At 34.6% G+C, this 19,778-nt stretch overlaps 1 protein-coding gene across 4 annotated transcripts in view; it reads left to right on the forward strand.

Annotated features, from left to right (window-relative positions):
• The window catches only part of CNTLN (centlein), a 296,669-nt gene that overhangs the window by 136,653 nt on the left and 140,238 nt on the right, over positions 1-19,778 (forward strand). For all 4 annotated transcript variants that reach the window (XM_078061243.1, XM_078061240.1, XM_078061241.1 and 1 more), the window contains exon 8: positions 4,370-4,564. In XM_078061243.1, coding sequence (XP_077917369.1) covers positions 4,370-4,564 — 195 coding nt within the window. The remainder of the gene's footprint in view (positions 1-4,369; positions 4,565-19,778) is intronic.

Here is a 19,778-nt window from a genome sequence, read left to right on the forward strand (position 1 = left end):
CCAGAGATCCCCTTAACAAATCATTAGTCTCGTACACAAAACCTAATAATGTTGAGGGCTCCTCTGGAAGAGACACACCCATCAGGAGAAATAAAAGTAAGCTAGTGTGTTTTCTTCCTCTGAGCATGTAGCCATTTATCTACATTTTAATTGTTTTTCTACCTTTGCACATCACATGGGGACTGTATCAACATTTATAATTTCTAGACCATCTAACATGTTTGAGGTACTAAATATGTGTTTTATCAACTTTTTATTCTATTTAATGATAATTACATGACACAATATCAATTTGGGAAAATTAAGAGTTAGGTTATGAATTCTTTTAGTTTAAACTGCATGTTAAATCAGAGGTTTTTTTCTCATATTGCTGTTACAAACAGAGTTTTCAATGGTAGAATTTATTGTGTCTTAGTCACAGTAGCAAATAGTATACTTACTAAAGAAGGAGAATTTTATTCTTTTTTTTATTTATTTTTTATTTTTTTATTTTTTTTAAGATTTTACTTATTTATTTGACACAGAGAGAGTGAGAGCAAGAGAGAGACAGAGAGCAAGCACAAGCAGGGGGAATGGCAGGCAGGTGAGAAGCAGACTCCCCGCTGAGCAAGGAGCCTGATGTGGGGCTCGATCCCAGGACCCTGGGATCATGACCCGAGCCGAATGCAGCCACTTAACTGACTGAGCCACCCAGGTGCCCCTATTCTTTTTTTTTAAAGATTTTATTTATTTATTGACAGAGAGAGACACAGCAAGAGAGGGAACACAAGCAGGGGGAGTGGGAGAGGGAGAAGCAGGCTTCGCGCTGAGCAGGGAGCCTGATGCTGGGCTCCATCCCAGGACCCTGGGACCATGACCTGAGCCAAAGGCAGACGCTTAACAGCTGAGCCACCCAGGCACACCTGGAGAATTTTATTCTTTAAGCAAATTAGTCATTGGGTCACAGAGCATATCCACTTCCAAAGTTGTTAAGGTTAATAAAATATCTTGTTCCTTAACGCTAATAAAAATAAGGGAAGAAGAGTACTTCAGTATAAGTCCCTGAAAATTAAAGGACTTGGAGTTTGGGGTCCTATTCCTGGAGATAACTTGCTTTCTGTCCCCTGGAGTTCCTCTTAACTTTTCAAATTTCAATTTCTTCAACAGAAAACAGCATCAAGAATAGTAAGCATCCTGGATTATGGATTATAATGATTAATACTTGTATAGATGGAAATGTATGATTAAATGTTTTCATAGGCCAGAATCTTGGAAAAAATTCTAATCCATTTTGGCTTTTTGGACTATGAGAGGAAAGAAGTAGAGAAAAGAACCTCTCGGAAAACTGTTATAAGCAATTGTTATTGCTAATAAAAAAAAAGTTACTAACTCCAATTCCTAAACCAATGTAGATGAGTTAATTTGTTGTATTACCTAATTTACTCACTTGCAAACTTTTTTGACCCACTCTACTGTTCTTAATGGGATGAGAATAAAATGGCATTTAACAGGGGACTGGAACAACCTAAACCTTTGCGTTCTTGTAGGATCTCCTAGCGAAATAAACCTTCTATTACCCCGAGGCATTGTCACCCAAAAACACTTTAGAAATAAAAATAGATTTAGCCTCCCTGAAGACTTTTTGTAGCCAAGTTTACTGATGGCCTGGGGCCTCGAATTAAAAATGGCTGGAGGGCTCTCTTTGTTCCCTGTACTCTAAGTCCACAACTGAGTGGTCTTATTGCTACTGAATAAGTAAAGTCCAATTAGCTATCAAAGAAAACAGGCAAGTAGGAGATGTGTACTTAGAATAAGAACTAAGGAATAAGAGAGTTTGTCCCAATTCCTGGAGCAGAGCTGATCTAGATATCTGTTCCAGGCTTTTTTAATTCTTTTCCACCCGCTGCTTGGAAGGATGGATATTTTCAGAGAAACAGAGTTTGCCTCAGTGTCTAGAGTTGCCCACCGGTCATATCAGATCAAGCCAGGACAGCTGAGAAGGAGTACACCTGTGTAAATTGCTTGGCAGAGAGAGCAAAGTGGAGAACTTAAGAAGAGAACAGTAAGGGAGACGTGAGAGGAGACAAGAGCAGCTTCAAACATTAAGACAGAGCCTTCTTTCATGTATGAATAGGCCCAGAGCCTTATAACTGTGAAGGAAGATCCCAAGACATGACACCCAAAGAAAATATACCACACCCTTGGCACTAATGGTCAGTAAATTGGTCCTCAGTCCTGACCACACACTATCATTCTTCCTGTACTTTGGGCAGTGGAAGGGAAACTGTGAGTTTTTCTTTGTCAACAATCAATGTTCATGAGATGCTCAAATAATTGAAATCTAAAAATTCTTTTTTTATATATTTTTAAATTGAGGTATAATTAGGTATTTATAAATTCTTTAATATTTTAAATATTTAAATATTTATTTTTGGATTATTTTCTTCCAGAAAGATTAATTTGTGCTGGTTAAAAGCCAGCTATTATTAATAAAGCATACAAATAAGAGAGAAAGTAGTTAAATAATCTTTTAACTGAGTAAGTGACTGTGTATGCTGTCAGGCAGACCTTCATTCATCCTAGCTTCACATCTCTCTGGACAGCTTAGCTCTTGTTTCCAGATTTTGTTTTTTTCTTTTCTACCTGAACTCAATCATGAAAGCAGCAACACAGCACAGGTAGGTCACTATAAGGCCCACTTTGATCCCTTCATTTTTCCTCAACGTGGTCAGGTTACTACTCTCTCTTCCCTCCTAGATTGATGGTATCAACTGTGGACAGGACATTGGACATACTCCCTGGTATAAAGGTAACTGGGAGGGAAAGTTACAAATTCATGTCCTGAAATTCTATATAAATCATAAAGGCAACTTTGCTTTATAAAAATTGCTTAAACTTTGGCTGTAAAGTGAAATGGATTATTTGAAGCATCTATAATAATAGAGTGGTACAATCCCTTATAGAATATAAAAAGTATATTGAGCATATTGTGTCAGAGGAATGGCTTGATGAATCTTGTTTTTATGACAAGGTATATGTCTGAGAAAAAGCATTAAGAAAAGAGGTTTTACAAGCCTTATTAAATTTTACACTTTAAAAAATTAAAGTATAGCATACACACAGAAAAGTACTCTGCCACCTTTTGTGTAGTTAAGTTTCTTCCCATGAGGCAAGATTCTCCCACTCTTCAATTAGATGAGCAAACCTAAAAAACTAGTGTATTAGTTACATAATTTTGAACTTGGGAATTTCGCAAACTCTCAAATTTGAACAAAAACCCTGAGGGATTTTTCTCTTATTATAAGATCTCCCCATCTCACTATTAGCCTTATTAAAAAAACAAAAAACAAAAATCTTAATTCTTGGATCACTTTCCCAGTGTCATCAGCAAATACACACTCTTTATGTAAATTAGTTACCACAAATTGAATTATGCCTCCTATCACAATCAGAAGTTAGGAGTTTCATCACCATGTAAGTTCAGGAGCATTGGAGGAAAGCCATTGTTAACCATATGTGACTCTGCCTGAAGCCACTTCTATGTATATCATATGCTGCTGTCTCACAGTTTTAATAAACTCTAGTTTTAAATTTTTAAGTTCATGTTTCTTTGAGTTAAAAAATCGAAAGTCATCTATCATGCCTTCAGAACATTGCTTCTGTTTTATCACACTCTGTTGAAGGTCTCCAGTGGTCCCCTGTTGCCTACAGGAACAAGTCCACTTTCCTGAATCTGGCATTCAGGAGTCTACACTCTTGTCTATGGTCTTACTGCCTGACTGTCTCTTGCTATTCCTTCTGCCCCCCACCCCCCAGCTACAGCCGTAGATGCTAATTCATACTAAATGGGAATGTATCAGTCAAACTTAATAAACTCTCAATGAAAGATTCTTAGTTTTTCTTTCAAATGTATATATTGGGTTCAGTTGGGCTGATAGATCTTATGCTCCCTTTCTGTCCCTTCCTATAACTGTACATAATGTTTTCACATTTCTTCCACCTTTGGGATGACTTTTGTTTTCATTCAGTTCCTATAATAGTATCATAGCTCAGTTCAGGTCCTTTCTTTTACATAGAGTCCTCTAAGTTGAATATAACTAGCTTAAAGTGTTTTCGTCCTCCTTAGAAATTTAGCACACTTTTCCTATATTATACTGGCCAATAATACATATTGCCTTTTTAACATCAGTTGTAGTTTTATGTTGATATTTGATTATATTATTTAGTTTTCCATCTGTTTATGGCTTTTTTCACCTCTAGAGTATTAAAATCAGGGCAAGTAGTATGTTGTATATAGTCTTTATAGATATGTATATGTGTGTATGCATGTTTACACAGACATGACTATTTTATTGATTATTAATAAATTTGGATATATTTTTTGAAACAGCTTTACAATGAATTACATATTTGTTTTGAAACCACAAAATCAAGTGAAGCTATACTCCGGCAAAGTGTTGTTAGTCTTCAGGATCAGCTATTTCAAAAAGAGCAAGAAAATGTTAAATTAAAAGAAAAGCTTCAGGAATCACAAGGAGCACCCTATCCTTTACTGCAAGAAAGTGATTCAGAGCACTCAGAACAGGTGAGAGACATTTTCTAAAAATGTTACCCAGTGCAATATCATATTAAATTGTCTCCTACAATTGACTAAATTTACGTAATTAGTATATTAGAATATAAGACTTGGCAGATTGTTGTATTGTGCTATTTTTTATACTTTGTAGACATGAATATTATATATAATATGGATTCAAATAGAAATGCACATAGAAATATACGGTATAATTGGCAAAGTTATGATGAAACACTTGACTGAAATATAATAATGAACAGCAAATTAATAGATGATGCCCATTTTGAGACTTAAACTGAATGAGGTAATGGAATGGAAAGAATGTATAATAGGAAGTCTCATAAAGTAGTTTCCATAATGCCTGATATATGGTACTTAGTACCTTTTAGTCCCAATTCTGCCACTATCTTAAAGTATGGTTTTGGACAGTTATTTGACCTTTCTACCTACTTCCTGGTGTAATTCCTGAGGTAGTACAAATGTAAAGATAGATGTGTAGGTTCAGGAGTCAGATAAACCTGGGAGCAAATCACAACCCTGCCTGTGAGCTTTGTGAACTTGAACAAATTCACTAAGCCTTTTAGCCAAAGTTTGCTCGCAAATAAAATGTCAATATTACCGCTATGTTACACAGTTTTGTAAGCATTCTCAAGATGATGCATATTAAGTGCAGAGCTTGGCATATCAAATATGTTCCGTGGTATCTCTTTTAGATAATCTTCAAGGTAACTTTCAGCTCTAAATATGTATTGTAAAGAACACAGTCTTATTCTTGTAAGTTAAGGCACTTGGCATTTCTTTAAGTTTAGAATTTATTAATTTAGTTCAGAAATGGAATTAATACAGATAATTAAATGTTTTTAATGATCTTTTAGCAGTAATCTTTGAACAGTAATTCTTGAACCCAGCATATTTTGTCTTGCTAACGATTCGACCTTAAGACAACAGTTTTTAAATTTATAACATATTATATTACATTTTTTGGATATCAGGTGCACAGGATTTATCATAAAATTTGTATCATGACACAGTATCATGTTACACACATAGGCCTATTTTATTTATTTTAATTTACTTATTTGTTCATTTATTATAATAAATGGCCTTGGTCCCATCAACTAATCCAAGAATAGAGCATTACTAATGACTTACCTCTACTTGTATACTCCTCCCTTATCTGGTACCCTGATTCTCTCACCAGAGGTAACCACTAAACTGTTTATCATTTTGATTATTTTTTAAAAAGTTTTATCACTTATAAATTATGAGGAAATAGTATGTTGTGTAGTTTTGTAATTTATAAAAATACCACAATGTGTTGTTACCTGGGGTTTGGCAATTTTGACTCATCATTATGTTATTAAGATTCACTTATGTTGTTTGGTATAGCTGTTTATTTTTACTGATTTATAATATTCCATTTTATGTGATTATATCATAACTACTTGTACGTTCACTTGTAGATGAGCATTTGGGTTATTTCCAGTTTTTGCTATTATGAATAATGCTGCAACTGATATTTTCGTGCATGATTCTTGGTACACATATGCATACATTTAAGTGGAACATGTATCTAGGAATGGAAATCATGGGTTTAGAGTGTGAAAACATTACTTTCACAAAATACTTATTTTTCAAAGTGTTTTTCATAAATTTTACTCCCACCAACAATGTATAAGAGATCTGGTTGATTCCCATCCTACTTAACACTTGGTATTGTCAGATTTCATAGTTTGCTGGCAACTAACTAATTCAAGTATTTTTTATTTTGATCTTCATGTGCATATCACTGATAAAGCACATGTTCAAATGATTACTAGCCAAGGGTATGCCTTCTTCTGCAAAACATCTATTTACATCTTTTATCCATTCTTCTACTGGATTCTTTTCCTATTCATTCATAAAAGTTCTTTATATATTCCTGATATTAATCTCTATTAAGTGAAATATCTTATCTCAGTGTATACCTCATCTTTTCATTTTCTTTAATGTGTCATTTGATGAACAGAAATTCTTAATTTTAATTTAGACAAATTAATCTTTTATAGTTAATGCTTTGGTGTCTCATTTAAGAAGTCCTTTCCTACCCCAAAGACAGAAAGATTTGCACCTCTGTTTTCTTTAAAAAGTTTTAAAGCTTTGCTTATATCATTTATATTCACAATTCATTTGGAATGGTGTTTTATGTATATAGTATAAGGTAAGGATCCATTTGTATTTATTTATTTCTCCCCAGTAGTAATCAGTTTTTCCAGCTCAACCTGTTGAACAATCCCCTTTTTTTTCCCTTGTAGTGCTGGGCTACCTCTCTCATATATCCTACTTCAGTATACTTATGAGTTTCTTTCTAGGCTCTGTATTCTCTGTGTTCCTGCACAGTGTTATATTGTATTAATTAGTATAGCTTCTAATAAGTCTTTATATTGGTAGTTCTACTCTTACTTTCTTACTGTTCTTTAAAGTGTCTTGGCTATGTTGGCATTTAGCACTTAAATATAACTTTAAGGTTAATTCATAAAGTTTCATGAAAAACACTTGAAATTTTTCATGAACAGTTTTATTGAAATATACAAATAATAAAGTTTACAAACCATAAGTATGTAACTCCGTGACATTTCACAAAGTGAACATATCCCTGTAAATACCACTCGGATCAAGATACAGAATATTACCAGTTTCCAATAAACCTCTTTGATGTTCATTGCAAGCTAATTCCATAAAGGTAACCACCATTTTGACTTCTGTTATCATTGATTAGTTTTGCTTGTTTTTGAACCTTACAGTGTTTCACCTTTAAACAATATGTTTGTTATGGGTTTTTTGGTAAATACCCTTTATCACATTAAAGAAGTTCCCGTATCTTCATAGTTTGATGAAAGCTTTTTCATTAAAAGGTATTGAGTGTATACAGTGCATCTTTTAAGATGATAGTAAGGCTTTTCTCATTTATTCTGTTAACAGCATGAATTACATTGATTGATTTCCAATTATTAACTTAATTTGCATTCCTGAAATAAATCTAACTTCGTTGTAATATTTTATTATTTTTTGTTTGCTGAATTCAATTTGCTAATATTTTGCTTTGAATTTTTGCATCTATATTTATGAGGGATATTGGGCTGTGGTTTTCCTTTCTTGAATGTTTTTTGTCAGATTTTGATATCTAGGTGATGCTGGTGTCCTAATGCAAATTGCAAAATATTCTTTTTCACTGGAAGAGTTTGGGTAGGACATTATTTCTTGCTTAATAATAAAGACTGAGGGTGCCTGGGTGGCTCAGTCAGTTAAGCATCTGCCTTCAGCTCAGGTCCTGGGATGGAGTCCCGCATCAGGCTCCCTGCTCAGCAGGGAGTCTGCTTCTCTCTTTCCCTCTGCTGCTCTCTCTCTCTCTCTCTCTCTGTCAAATAAAATCTTAAAAAAAATAATAAACACTGAATGCTTTCCTTCTAAGATAAGGAACAAGTCAGTTCTAGTTAACATTGTACTGGAGATTCTAACTAGTACAATAAAGCAAGAAACAAAATCATACCAATTACAAATGAGAAAGTGAAACTCTTTTTATTCACAGACAACATGGGCATCTATATAGAAATCCTACTGAGTCTATGGTAAAGCTCCTAGAAATAGTAAGTCAATTTAGCAGTGTTGCAAAAGACAGGATCAATTTATAACAATTATATTCTTAAATATTAGAAATAAGTAATTAGAAATTGAAGTTTTAAAAGTACTGTTTATAATAACATCAAAGCCTATGTAATAATTAAGGATAAATTTGACAAAATACACCCTAGACCTATACACAAAAGTACAAAACATACTAGAGTATAATTAAAGACATACATAAATGGGCAGCTATACCAAATTCATAATCAGAAGATAAAATATTGTTAAGATGTCAATTCTTTCCAAATTGATCATTCATATTATTCCAGTCAAAATCCCAGGAGGCTTTTCTTTTTTTCTTTTCTTTTCATTTCTTTCCCTTCCTTCCTTCCTTTCTTCCTTCCTTCCTTCCTTCCTTTCTCTCTTTCTTTCTCTCTTTCTTTCTTTCTTTCTTTCTTCTCTCTTTCTTTCTTTTCTTCTTTCTTTTTCTCTTTCTTTCGAGAAATACAAGCCAATTCTAAGATTTTACAGGGAATGCACAGTCAGAGGCCAGTGACCTGAAAGAGCAAAATCAAGTTTCATAAAGAAAAAAATTGGAGGACTTACACTACCTGATTTTCAGACATATTTAGCAAGCTAAAAGAAAATCAAGATAGTGTGCTATTGGCATAATAATTGACAAAATAATCAGTAGAACAGAATAGAGTCCAGAAAAATACCCACTCATATATATGTCACTTTATAGTAACTCTTGAAACAATAAGGTAAGTCACTTTATTCTTTTTCAAGAATGTTCTGTATAGGGTGCCTGGGTGGCTCAGTCATTAAGCGCCTACCTTCGGCTCAAGTCATGATCCCAGGGTCCTGGGATCGAGTCCCGCATCAGGCTCCTTGCTGAGCAGGATGCCTCCTTCTCCCTCTCCCACTCCCCCTGCTTGTGTTCCCTCTCTCGCTCTCTCTGTCAAATAAATAAATAAAATCTTAAAAAAAAAGAGAATGTTCTGTATATTTTGGCTCTGTTGCATTTTAAAGAAATTTTAGTATCACTTCATCAATTTTAGAAATATGCATTTGTTTAGAAATGTTTCTAATTTAACCTGTGATTTTCTTCTTACCCCTTTGGTTATTCTGATGTGTATTGCCTCCTTTTGAAATATTTGGGTGTTTTTCCTTGTATAGATCTTCCTCAGCTTACAATGTGTTTACATCCCTATAAACCTATCCTAAGTTGAAGATACTGTAAGTTGAAAATACCCTCAATACACCTAACCTACCAAACATCATAGTTTAGCCTAGCCTATGTTAAACTGCTCAGAATATTTACATTAGCCTACAGTTGGGCAAAATTATCTAACACAAAGCCTATTTTATAATAAACTGTTGAATATCTCACATATGTGGAATACTGTATTGAAAGTAACAGAAACCAGAATGGTGATATGGGTGTGGAATAGTTGTTAAGTGTACAGGTTGTTCACTCTTGTGATCACTTGGCTGACTGGGAGCTGAGGCTCGCTGTTGTTACCCAGCATGACAAGAGAGGATCATACTGCATTATTGCTAGCCTGGGAAGAGATGAAAACTCAAAACTCAAAGTACAGTTTCTACTAAGTGCAAATTGTTTTCGCATTATCATAAAGTCAAAAAAATCAGACGTGGAACCCATTGTAAGTCAGGGACAATTTGTATGTGTTACTGCTCTTCACTTCCAATATACCTCTATTGTGGTCAGAGATAGTACTCCCTAAGATTATTGTATTTGAAATTTATTGAGACTTGTTGTATCACCAGCATATGGTTTATGTGTACTTGCAGATAATTTGTATTCTGCAGCTTTTGGATGGAGTGTTCCTTAAATATCAATATTAATTATGTCATTGTGGTTGATAGTGTTCAGATCTTCTGTCTTTAATGATTTTTGTATTTAATATTTTTATCAGTTTTTTTGTCAGTTGCTTAAGAGAGCTGTTAGAATCTCCCTCTGGTAGTCAGGTCTTTCTGATTAAATGAACCCTTTGTCATTATAAAATGTTACTTTTAATTATAATATTCTGTTGGCTTGAGACCCGATTTTACTTTGATCTATATAGACTATCTGACTCTTTAATAGTTACATTTTACATGGTATACCTTTTCCCATCCTTTTAATTTCCACCTATAGGTGTTCTTATGTTAAAGTATACATAGTTGGGTCCTATATTTTTTGTTCATTCTGACAGTTTCTTCTTTTTCACTGCAGTGTTAATCCATTTAGAATTAATATAATTATTAATATAATATTATATAATATAATGGGTTTTATGTACCATTTTACCATTTTTTAAAAAATTTATCCTGTTTCTGTTCCTTTGTCCCTCTTTTCTTTCTTTCTTTTGGGTTGACTGTTTACATATTTTTAAGAGCAATTTAAAAATTTCAGTTTTCTGTCTTCTGGACTCAGCTGTTTCTGATGATAAGTCAGAGGGAATTTGTTTCATTATTTACTTAAATGTGATGTACCAGTTTTGTCTAGCTTCTTTTAAAAAATATCTTAGCTTTAGTTTTAAGCATTTTAACTATGATGTTTCCAAGTATGGTTTTCATTATAATCAGCCTTCTTGCAGTTTGCTGGGTTTCTTGATTTTTGTAAAAAAAAAAAAAAAAGTGTATGTATTTATTTATTTACTGAACTAAATAGGGGGAAAGTGTTGACATGATTTCTTCAGTTATTTTTCTGACTCCTCTATTCTCCATTTGAGATTCCTCTTTCACTTGTGTTAGACTTTTCAATGTTATCCCCTAGATCAGCAAGTCTCTCTTCATTTTTTTAAATCTTTTAATGTCTATGTATCTTCAGATTAGCTAATTTCTACTAATTTATGTTCAAATAACTGACATTTCTGTTATCCCCAGTTTGCTTTTTAAGTCTTTTCTGTGAATTATTCTTTAAATATTGTATGTTTCAGTACTGGAATTTTCATTTGTTTCATTATTGTAGTATATATATATCTGTGGGGTTTTCCTAATTTTTCGTATCTTACAAGCATGTTTTTCTTTAGGTCCTTATTATAATAGTTAAAATAGATCCTTTAAAATCATTATATTTTAATTCCATATTTTGGGACTTCTTGTGTTTGTTGACTAGTGGTTTTCCTTTGCTTTTAAATATGGGTCACATATTGATGTTTTCTCTGTGTCTAATAATTCGGGATTGTGTAGTGTTGAAGTTTTTTTGTTTTTGTTTTTAATCAGAATTTAACTAGGTTAGACTTAAACTCTAAGCCCCGTTTCCCTTCAGGTAGGTATGTTAAATTGCTCTTATGTTCTTTTAACCTTATCTTGATTGTTTAGAGGTCTTGCCCAGTGCATGAAGATTTGAGCTACCAGTCATACTTTTGTTCTCTCTTTTCTACAAGTTTCCCTTTCTGGCTGCAGTGGCAGGCCTGAACGCTGTCCTCTGTACATTTCTGTTGGAATTTTAGCCTTCGCACATAGTATCTGTTGTGGGCCACCCTTAGGTCAAAATCCATAAAAAAGGGAAGGTCACTCAATGTTGTTCTATTTTCTAAGTATTAATTCTTATTCAGATTCTCCCTGTGTTTGATTATTGTCTGTTATCTTCAGGTAGTTGTTTTTATATTTTGCTCAGAGTTCAAATAGTTATAGGCAGGAGGCTTAATCTGATAGGATCAGTTCAGCCATTATTGTAAGTGGAACTCCCCTATCTTTTGACTTTTTAGAGTGAGTTTTAACTTACTTTTAAACACTTTTCATACAATGCAGGAAACTTAATACATTCTCCTTTATCTCTTCACCTGTTTTTGCTATGTTTGTCTTACATTTTGATCCTACATACATTTTCATCCTCTAAAGACATTATCATTACTGTCATTAAAGAATCAGTATTCATATAGAATTTTTATTCACCTGAGTGTTCTTCCTTCTTCTCTGCAATTCTGTGTTTCTCTCAAGAATCTTTTGTCTTCTGTATTGAGCATTCCTCCAGTGTGGGTAGATCTGAGAGAGCTCTTGGGAGAGGAGTAAGAGTTGACCTCAGAAAGGCAGATGTGGGCTTAGGTCTCCTAGAGCCTTCTTAGGCCACCATAAGGATGCAGGTTTTACAATGAGTGAGATGGAAATCCATTGGCATGTTTCAAATAGAAATGCAACATGGAACCTATTGGAGTGTTTCAATCAGAAGACTGCTAAGATCTAACTTCAGTTTTAAAAGGCTCACACTGGCTGCAGTACAGAAAGGAGACTACAGGAGGGCAAGGATGGGAACTGGAGGACAAATTCAAGAGGAAATTGTAAGCGTAAAGATGAAACTCAGGGGTGCTTAGGTTAGGTTGTGAGACATACTGTGATTCTGGAAAATAATTCAAAAGTAGAACCCACAAGATTTGAAGATGGCTTAGATGTGAAGTTTGGGAAGAAAGGAGGAATTAAAAAAATGAATCCAGGATTTCTAGGCCTTACTAAGTGGAGAAATAGATTTGCCATATTCTGAGGCAGGAAATATTATTCTTGCATTTCTCCTAACAGGAAGGAGGACACTGAAGTTATACAGAGAGAAGTGGAAGCCCTGGATCAGGGAAATAGTACTAGGAATGGAGAGAAATGGGTGACTCAGGATTTCTACCAATTAGTAACATATTCTTTATCATATCATTACTGTAATCCTTCTTTAGAATTTAGTCCAACTAGACTCATCTTTTTTTTTTAAGATTCTATTCATTTATTTTATATATAGAGAGAGTGCACGAGCGGGCGGTGGGGCAGAGGGAGAGAAAGAATATCAAGCAGACTCAGTGCTGAGCGTGGAGCCCCACACAGCGCTCATTCTTCCAACCCTGAGATCATGGCCTGAGCTGAAATCAAGAGTCAGACACTTAGCCGGCTGAGCCACCCAGGTGCCCCTAGAGTCATCTTTTCATTCATCCATTCTTCCATCCATCCATTTATCATTTATTCATTCATGTATTATTCAGTGATATAATCAATATTTATTAAAATCCTACTGTATTCTAGGTACTAGGTTTAATGTGAAAGAATACAAAGATGAATAAGACAGTCTGTTTTGATGAATTTTATAGATGGCTATGCAGACAAGAAAATAATTATTATAAACTGTGCTATAATGGAAGTATGAGCATAGTATGAACTTTGTGGAAAGAAGCTTTACAGGGAGCATTGTATGGAGAGGAAAAGGGTTGTCAAAGCTTTCACAGAGAAAGTGGACTATATGTCAGTTTGAAAATTATTTAAGAGTTTCTACCTTGTTGGAAGTGAATTGTCATAGGCCCTGAGGTGACAAAGTGTGTGGTGTGTCCTGGATACTGAGCATAGTCTACCTAAGTGCTTCTTAGATTTTATTATACATCCAAGTCACTTGGTGTAAGGGGTTGTTAAAATAGATTCTAATTCAGTAGATCTAGACTGGGGCCTGAGATTCTACATTTATTTCACATTCCCAGATGATACTGTGATAGCTGGTCTGGGGTTCACCCTTTGATTAATAAGAGACTAAGTGGGCAAGTTGAGGGGAAATTTTAGGAATATTTTATTCTCCCATTTTTCCTATCCCTAGTTTATTTTTTTCAAATGCTTTTATAGTGGGACTTTTTGGTGCATGATTTTTGAGGGTTACCTTTAGAGTAATAGATAACATAAATTCTGGATCCTTCATCTGTGTTACCTTGCACAAATTACTTAATTTCTCTATGCCTCAGTTTTATCATTTTTAAAATGGGTATTATAATAGTACCTACCTCATAGGAGTTTTATGAAGATTACATGAGGCAATGCTGGTAGGCATTTGGAGTAATAATTAGGTTATTATTGGTTAGGTCTTAATATCATTATATAGAAAAAACACTTCTTATGTCATATTAGTAAATTTGAAATTTTTTTCCTGTATTGGTGGTGATTTATTTTCTTTCTGAGATCACTTATAATCAGAATTATTGGTGAGCTAACTGACAGTCTTTGCCATAGAAAAGGGCAAAGCTAATTGGTTCATATGGGATTGAAACCTGTGACCTTTGATTTCTTAGCACCTTGGCTCTTAACTACCTGAATTTTGAATGACTGCCTGTTCTTATCTCAGAGTGCTTGTTTATCTTTTTCATGCAGAAGTACTGTTTCTTGCCTTGAAGGAATATCTTACAGTAGAGGACAAGAGAGAAACCTAAGCCTTACACTTACTATGTTCACCTATGAAGAAGAGTCACTTCATGTGGCTAACAGCAGACCGCAAGATTGGGGTTGTGAATTTTAACCACAGCCTTGTTTATTTTTATTTCGTATCACTGATAGTCTATTCCTTCCTTTCCTAAGTGGCAGAGAATTGTTTTTCTATATGTTGTTTTCCCTTATGTTCTCACTTTTTTTTTTGAAAAATTTTATCACTAAATATTTGAAATCCACAAAAAAATAAATGTAATGTCTGTGTACCCACCAGAAGCTATCAACCGAAACCCTTGATGCTACCTGTGTGCTCTTCTTTGATCCCATTTTACTTATTTCCCTAAAGATAATTACTCTCTTGGATATTAATTTTTATTTTTTAATTTTAATTTTTTAAATTAATTCCTGCCTATTAAAACCATTTTCTTAAATAATATATCACTTGGTATTGCCTTTATTTAAACCTTAAAAATATCATCCTCTGGGGTGCCTGGGTGGCTCGGTTAAGCATCTGACTCGATTTCGGCTCAGGTCATGCTCCCAGGGTTCTGAGGTCGAGCACGGGTGTCAGGCTCTGTGCTGTGCATGGAGTCTGCTTAGGATTCTCACCTCTTCCTCTCCTTCTGCCCCTCCTCCTTTGCCCGCCCTCCCCCCTCTCCACTGCTCACACCTGCTTGCTCTCTCTCTCTCTTTCTCAAAAGAAAATAATCATCCTCTTTGTATATTATTCTCCACAACTAGGTTTTTTTCTTTGAACTTTATTTTTGTAAGATAACTCACTGCTGTTGAGTGTAGCTATAGTTGTTTCCCCTTCTATGGAATAGTCTATTGTATGAAGAGGCTACAATTTATTTCTCTACTCTTTTTGTCACTGCACATTTTTTTGTTTTGTTTTTATTTTTTTAGCTCTAGGAATTTTTACACACTGCTGCTATGAACGTTGTAGTACATGTGTCCATACCCACATGTGCAAGACTTTTTCTAGGATATATTGCTAAGGGTGAAATCGCCTGTCATGGAAATGCAAATGTTCAGGTTTACAAGAAAATGCCAAATTGTTTGCCAAAGTGGTTGTCTCAAATGATCGACTTCTTAGTTACATTCTTTTTTTTTTTTTTTTTAAGATTTTATTTATTTATTTGAAGAGAGAGACACAGCGAGAGAGGGAACACAAGCAGGGGGAGTGGCAGAGGGAGAAGCAGGCTTCCCACCGAGCAGGGAGCCCGATGCGGGGCTCGATCCCAGGACCCTGGGATCACGACCTGAGCCGAAGGCAGACGCTTAACGACTGAGCCACCCAGGCGCCCCTCTTAGTTACATTCTTAAAAGGGATAAAATAGTATTTCATTCTGGTTTCAGTTTGTATTTCTTTGGTTTCTAATGAGCTTGAGCATCTTATGTTTATGTTACATGAAATACCTGTTTGTGTCTTTTGCTCATCTTTCTATTAGAATGTTTGTCTTTTTGTTGAAGTTCCTTGTTTTAGATCCTAATTTTTGTTAGTTATTATATTATTGACCATAATGTGAGCTTCTATATTACATAAACCCATGTCTCTGAGGTTTAAAATAATTTATTTCTTACTTATATTACAGTCCAATGTGGGTATTACTTGGATTTTCAGCTTCTGAGCAGTGATTTAGAGATCTAGGCTCCTTTCATTTCTTGGATCCATTAGCTTTCAACATGGCTATCAAAGTTGTCCTGGAATCATGTCTACTCCAGCAAACAAGAAGGGAAAAGGGGCCTAGAGAATCATGTTTAGGAAGTATTTATGAATAAGGCTTCAAAGTGGTACATAATACTTCTGCCAGCATTGTTTGGCAAAGAATTGCAAAGAAGATTGGGAAATATGAACCCCCAAATATTGGAAAACGTGTCCATTTCCAAAAGAAGTGAGTTTAGAGATCAGCGAGCAGTCTCAGCTTTCAGTTATAATTGTTGCAAATATCTTCTTGCTTGTGGCTTGTCTTTTCACATATTCTGTGGTATCTTTTGAAAAATGGTTATTAATTTTAATATAGTTGAATTTCTCATCATTTTCTCTTAAGCTTTGTGCTTATTGTATCTTGTTTAAGAAATCCTACTTTATCCTGAACTCAGAAGATATTTTCCTATATTTTCATCTAAAGCATTATAGTTTTGACTTCCATATATAAGTCTTTATGTGGAATTGATTTTTGTTTATTGTAAAGAATATTCAATTTAGTTTTTTTTTTTAAATCTGGATATCTGCTTGTTTTAGCACTGTTTGCTAATAATCACTCCTTTTCTCAATGATCTGCACTGCTTCCTCTGATTTTTTTTTTTTTCCCTTTTAGAGAAGGGGGGTAGAGGGGTAGGGGGAGAAGGAGAGAGAGAATCTTAAGCAGGCTCCACACCCAGTGCAGAGCTGAAATCAAGTCAGACGCTTAACTGACTGAGCCACCCAGGCATCCCTCCTCTGACATTTTTTATTTAATGTATATATGGGTCCATATTTAAGTGGGTCTATTTTAGGCTCTGTATTCTGTTGTGTTGGGTAACTTTTTTTTAATCTCTGAAATAACAACACTGTATTTGTTATTATAGCTTTATGATGAGTTTTGATAATCTGATATAATAAATCTCTTCAGTTTATTCTTCTTCAACTGTGCTTTGGATATTCTTGCTCTTCAGTATAATGTTTGTAATCGGCTAGGATTAATTTGAGAAGAAATAACGTTTTTAGCATTTTAAATCTTTTTATCCCTAAATATGCTATATATACTTCAATTTAGGTCTTCTTTAATGCATTTTTAAAACGTTTTGTAGTTTTATTCATAGAAGTCTTATGTCTCTTTATTAGATAATGTAATAGCTACTGTCTCTTATTAGATTTTGAGTAGCTTACATTTTTGTTGCTATTTTAGCTACTTTTTGTTAGATTTTTCGCTTTTGTATAGCAATGCAATTGATTTTTAAATGTTTATCTTATATCCAGCCACCCTGTTAATCTCTTATTAATTCTAATATGTTTTATAGATTCCTCTGGGTTTTCTGTGTAGATAGCTTCCCAGTTTTATTTTTTCCTTAAAAATCCTATTTTTTTCAAAATTTTTATTTAAATTCTAGTTAGTTCTTAATCAAGACGTGAACAGACATTTCTCTAAAGAAGACATACAAATGGCCAACAGGCACATGAAAAAATGCTCACCATCACTCAGCATTAGGGAAATACAAATCAAAACCACAATGAGATACCACCTCACACCAGTCAGAATGGCTAAAATTAACAAGTCAGGAAACAACAGATATTGGCAAGGATGTGGAGAAAGGGGAACCCTCTTATACTGTGGGTGGAATGCAAACTGGTGCAGCCACTCTAGAAAACAGTATGGAGGGGTGCCTGGGTGGCTCAGTCAGTTGAGCGGCTGCCTTTGGCTCAGGTCATGATCCCAGGGTCCTGGGGTCGAGCCCCGCATCGGGCTCCCTGCTTAACGGGGAGTCTGCTTCCTCTCCCTCTGCCTCTCCCCCTTCTCATGCTCTCTCTCTCTCAAATAAATAAATAAAATCTTAAGAAAAAAAAGAATGTTCATTTAAAAAAAAAAACAGTATGGAGGTTCTTCAAAAAGTTACAAATACAAATGGAAATACAATTGGAAAAGTTACAAATACAAATGGAAATACAATTTCCAGCAATTGCGCTACTAGGTATTTACCCCAAAGATTCAAATGTAGTGATCCAAAGGGGCACCTGCCTCCCAATGTTTATAGCAGCAATGTCCACAATAGTTAAACTGTAGAAAGGCTTCAGATGTCCATCGACAGATGAATGGATAAAGATGTGGTGTATATATACAATGGAATACTACTCAACCATCAAAAAACGAAATCTTGCCATTTGTAGTGACATGGATGGAACTGGAGGGTATTATGTTAAGCAAAATAAGTCAATCAGAGAAAGACAATTATCATGTGATCTCACTCATATGTGGAATCTAAGAAACAAAACAGAGGATCATAGGGGAAGGGAGGGAAAAATAAAACAAGACGAAATCAGAGAGGGAAATCAGAGACTCTTAATCATAGGAAACAAACTGAGGGCTGCTGGAGGGGAAGATGGTGGAGGATGGGGTAACTGGGTGCTAGACATTAAGGAGGGTATGTGATGTAATGAACACTGGGTATTATATAAGACTAATGAATCACTGAACTCTACCTCTGAAATTAATAATACATTATATGTTAATTGAACTTAAATAAAAAAAGAAAAAATGAAATGACCTGGTAAACTGAAAAAAAATAAATGCTTCTTAATTAACATATAGTGTAATATTGGTTTCAGGAGTAGAATTTAGTGATTCATCACTTACGTATACACTTACATATACACTCATCATAATAAGTACCCTCCTTAATACCCATTGCCCATTTAGCCCATCAGCCACCCACCTCCCTCCACCAACCCTCAGTTTGTTCTCTATCATTAAGAGACTCTTATGGTTTGCTTCTCTTTCTTTTTTTTTTTTTCCCCCTTTCCTTATGTTCACCTGTTTTGTTTCCTAAAAATTCCACATATGAGTGAAATCATATGGTATTTGTCTTTCTCTGACTGACTCATTTAGCTTAGCATAATACAGTCTAGCTCTACCCATCATTGTAAATGGCAGGATTTCATTCTTTTTTATATTTGATGACTGAGTAATATTCCAGTGTGTATGTGTGTGTGTGTGTGTGTGTGTGTACCACATCTTTTTTATCCATTCATCAGTTGATGGATACTTGGGCTCTTTCCTTAGTTTGGCTCTTATTGATAATGCTTCTGTAAACACTGGGGTGTACCCCTTCAAATCTGTATATTTATATCCTTTGGGTAAATATCTAGTAGTGCAATTGCTGGGTCATAGGGTAGTTCTATTTTTAACTTTTTGAGGAATCTCCATACTATTTTCCAGAGTGGCCGCATCAGTTTGCATTCCCACTAAGAGTGTAAGAGGGATCCCCTTTCTCCTCATCCTCAAAACAGCAAACGAAAATCCTAATATGTTATACCAATGTTTATACATTTTACCATACAAAAGTTCAGTAGAAGTGGTAATAGTGTCCTTGTCTTGTTCTAAATTTCAAAGGGAATATTTCACCTTGGATAAGTAAGTTAGCCATAAGTTTCTTATAGATACCCTTTTATCAGTTTAAGGAGCCTGATTAATATCCTACATAAATGGTGATAAATTTTATCAAATGTTTTATCTTTTGATGCCTGAGGCATTTCTAATTCTTTATAAACTAATTTACTCATTTTACTGATACTTTGCTTTTGAATCTTTATTTATGAAGGAAATTGGTCTGTTATATAACTTTTATACTGTCTTTATCTAGTTTTGCTAATAAGACCAGTCTCATACAATGAGTTATTGGGCTAAAGAGAGAATTAGAAAATTGGACTATAAAGCTCAGAATGGAGTGCGGAGACACAGCATAATGGGAAATA

The sequence above is a fragment of the Halichoerus grypus genome, chromosome 14 (genome assembly GCF_964656455.1).
Source record: "Halichoerus grypus chromosome 14, mHalGry1.hap1.1, whole genome shotgun sequence".
NCBI classification, from domain to species: Eukaryota; Metazoa; Chordata; class Mammalia; order Carnivora; family Phocidae; genus Halichoerus; species Halichoerus grypus.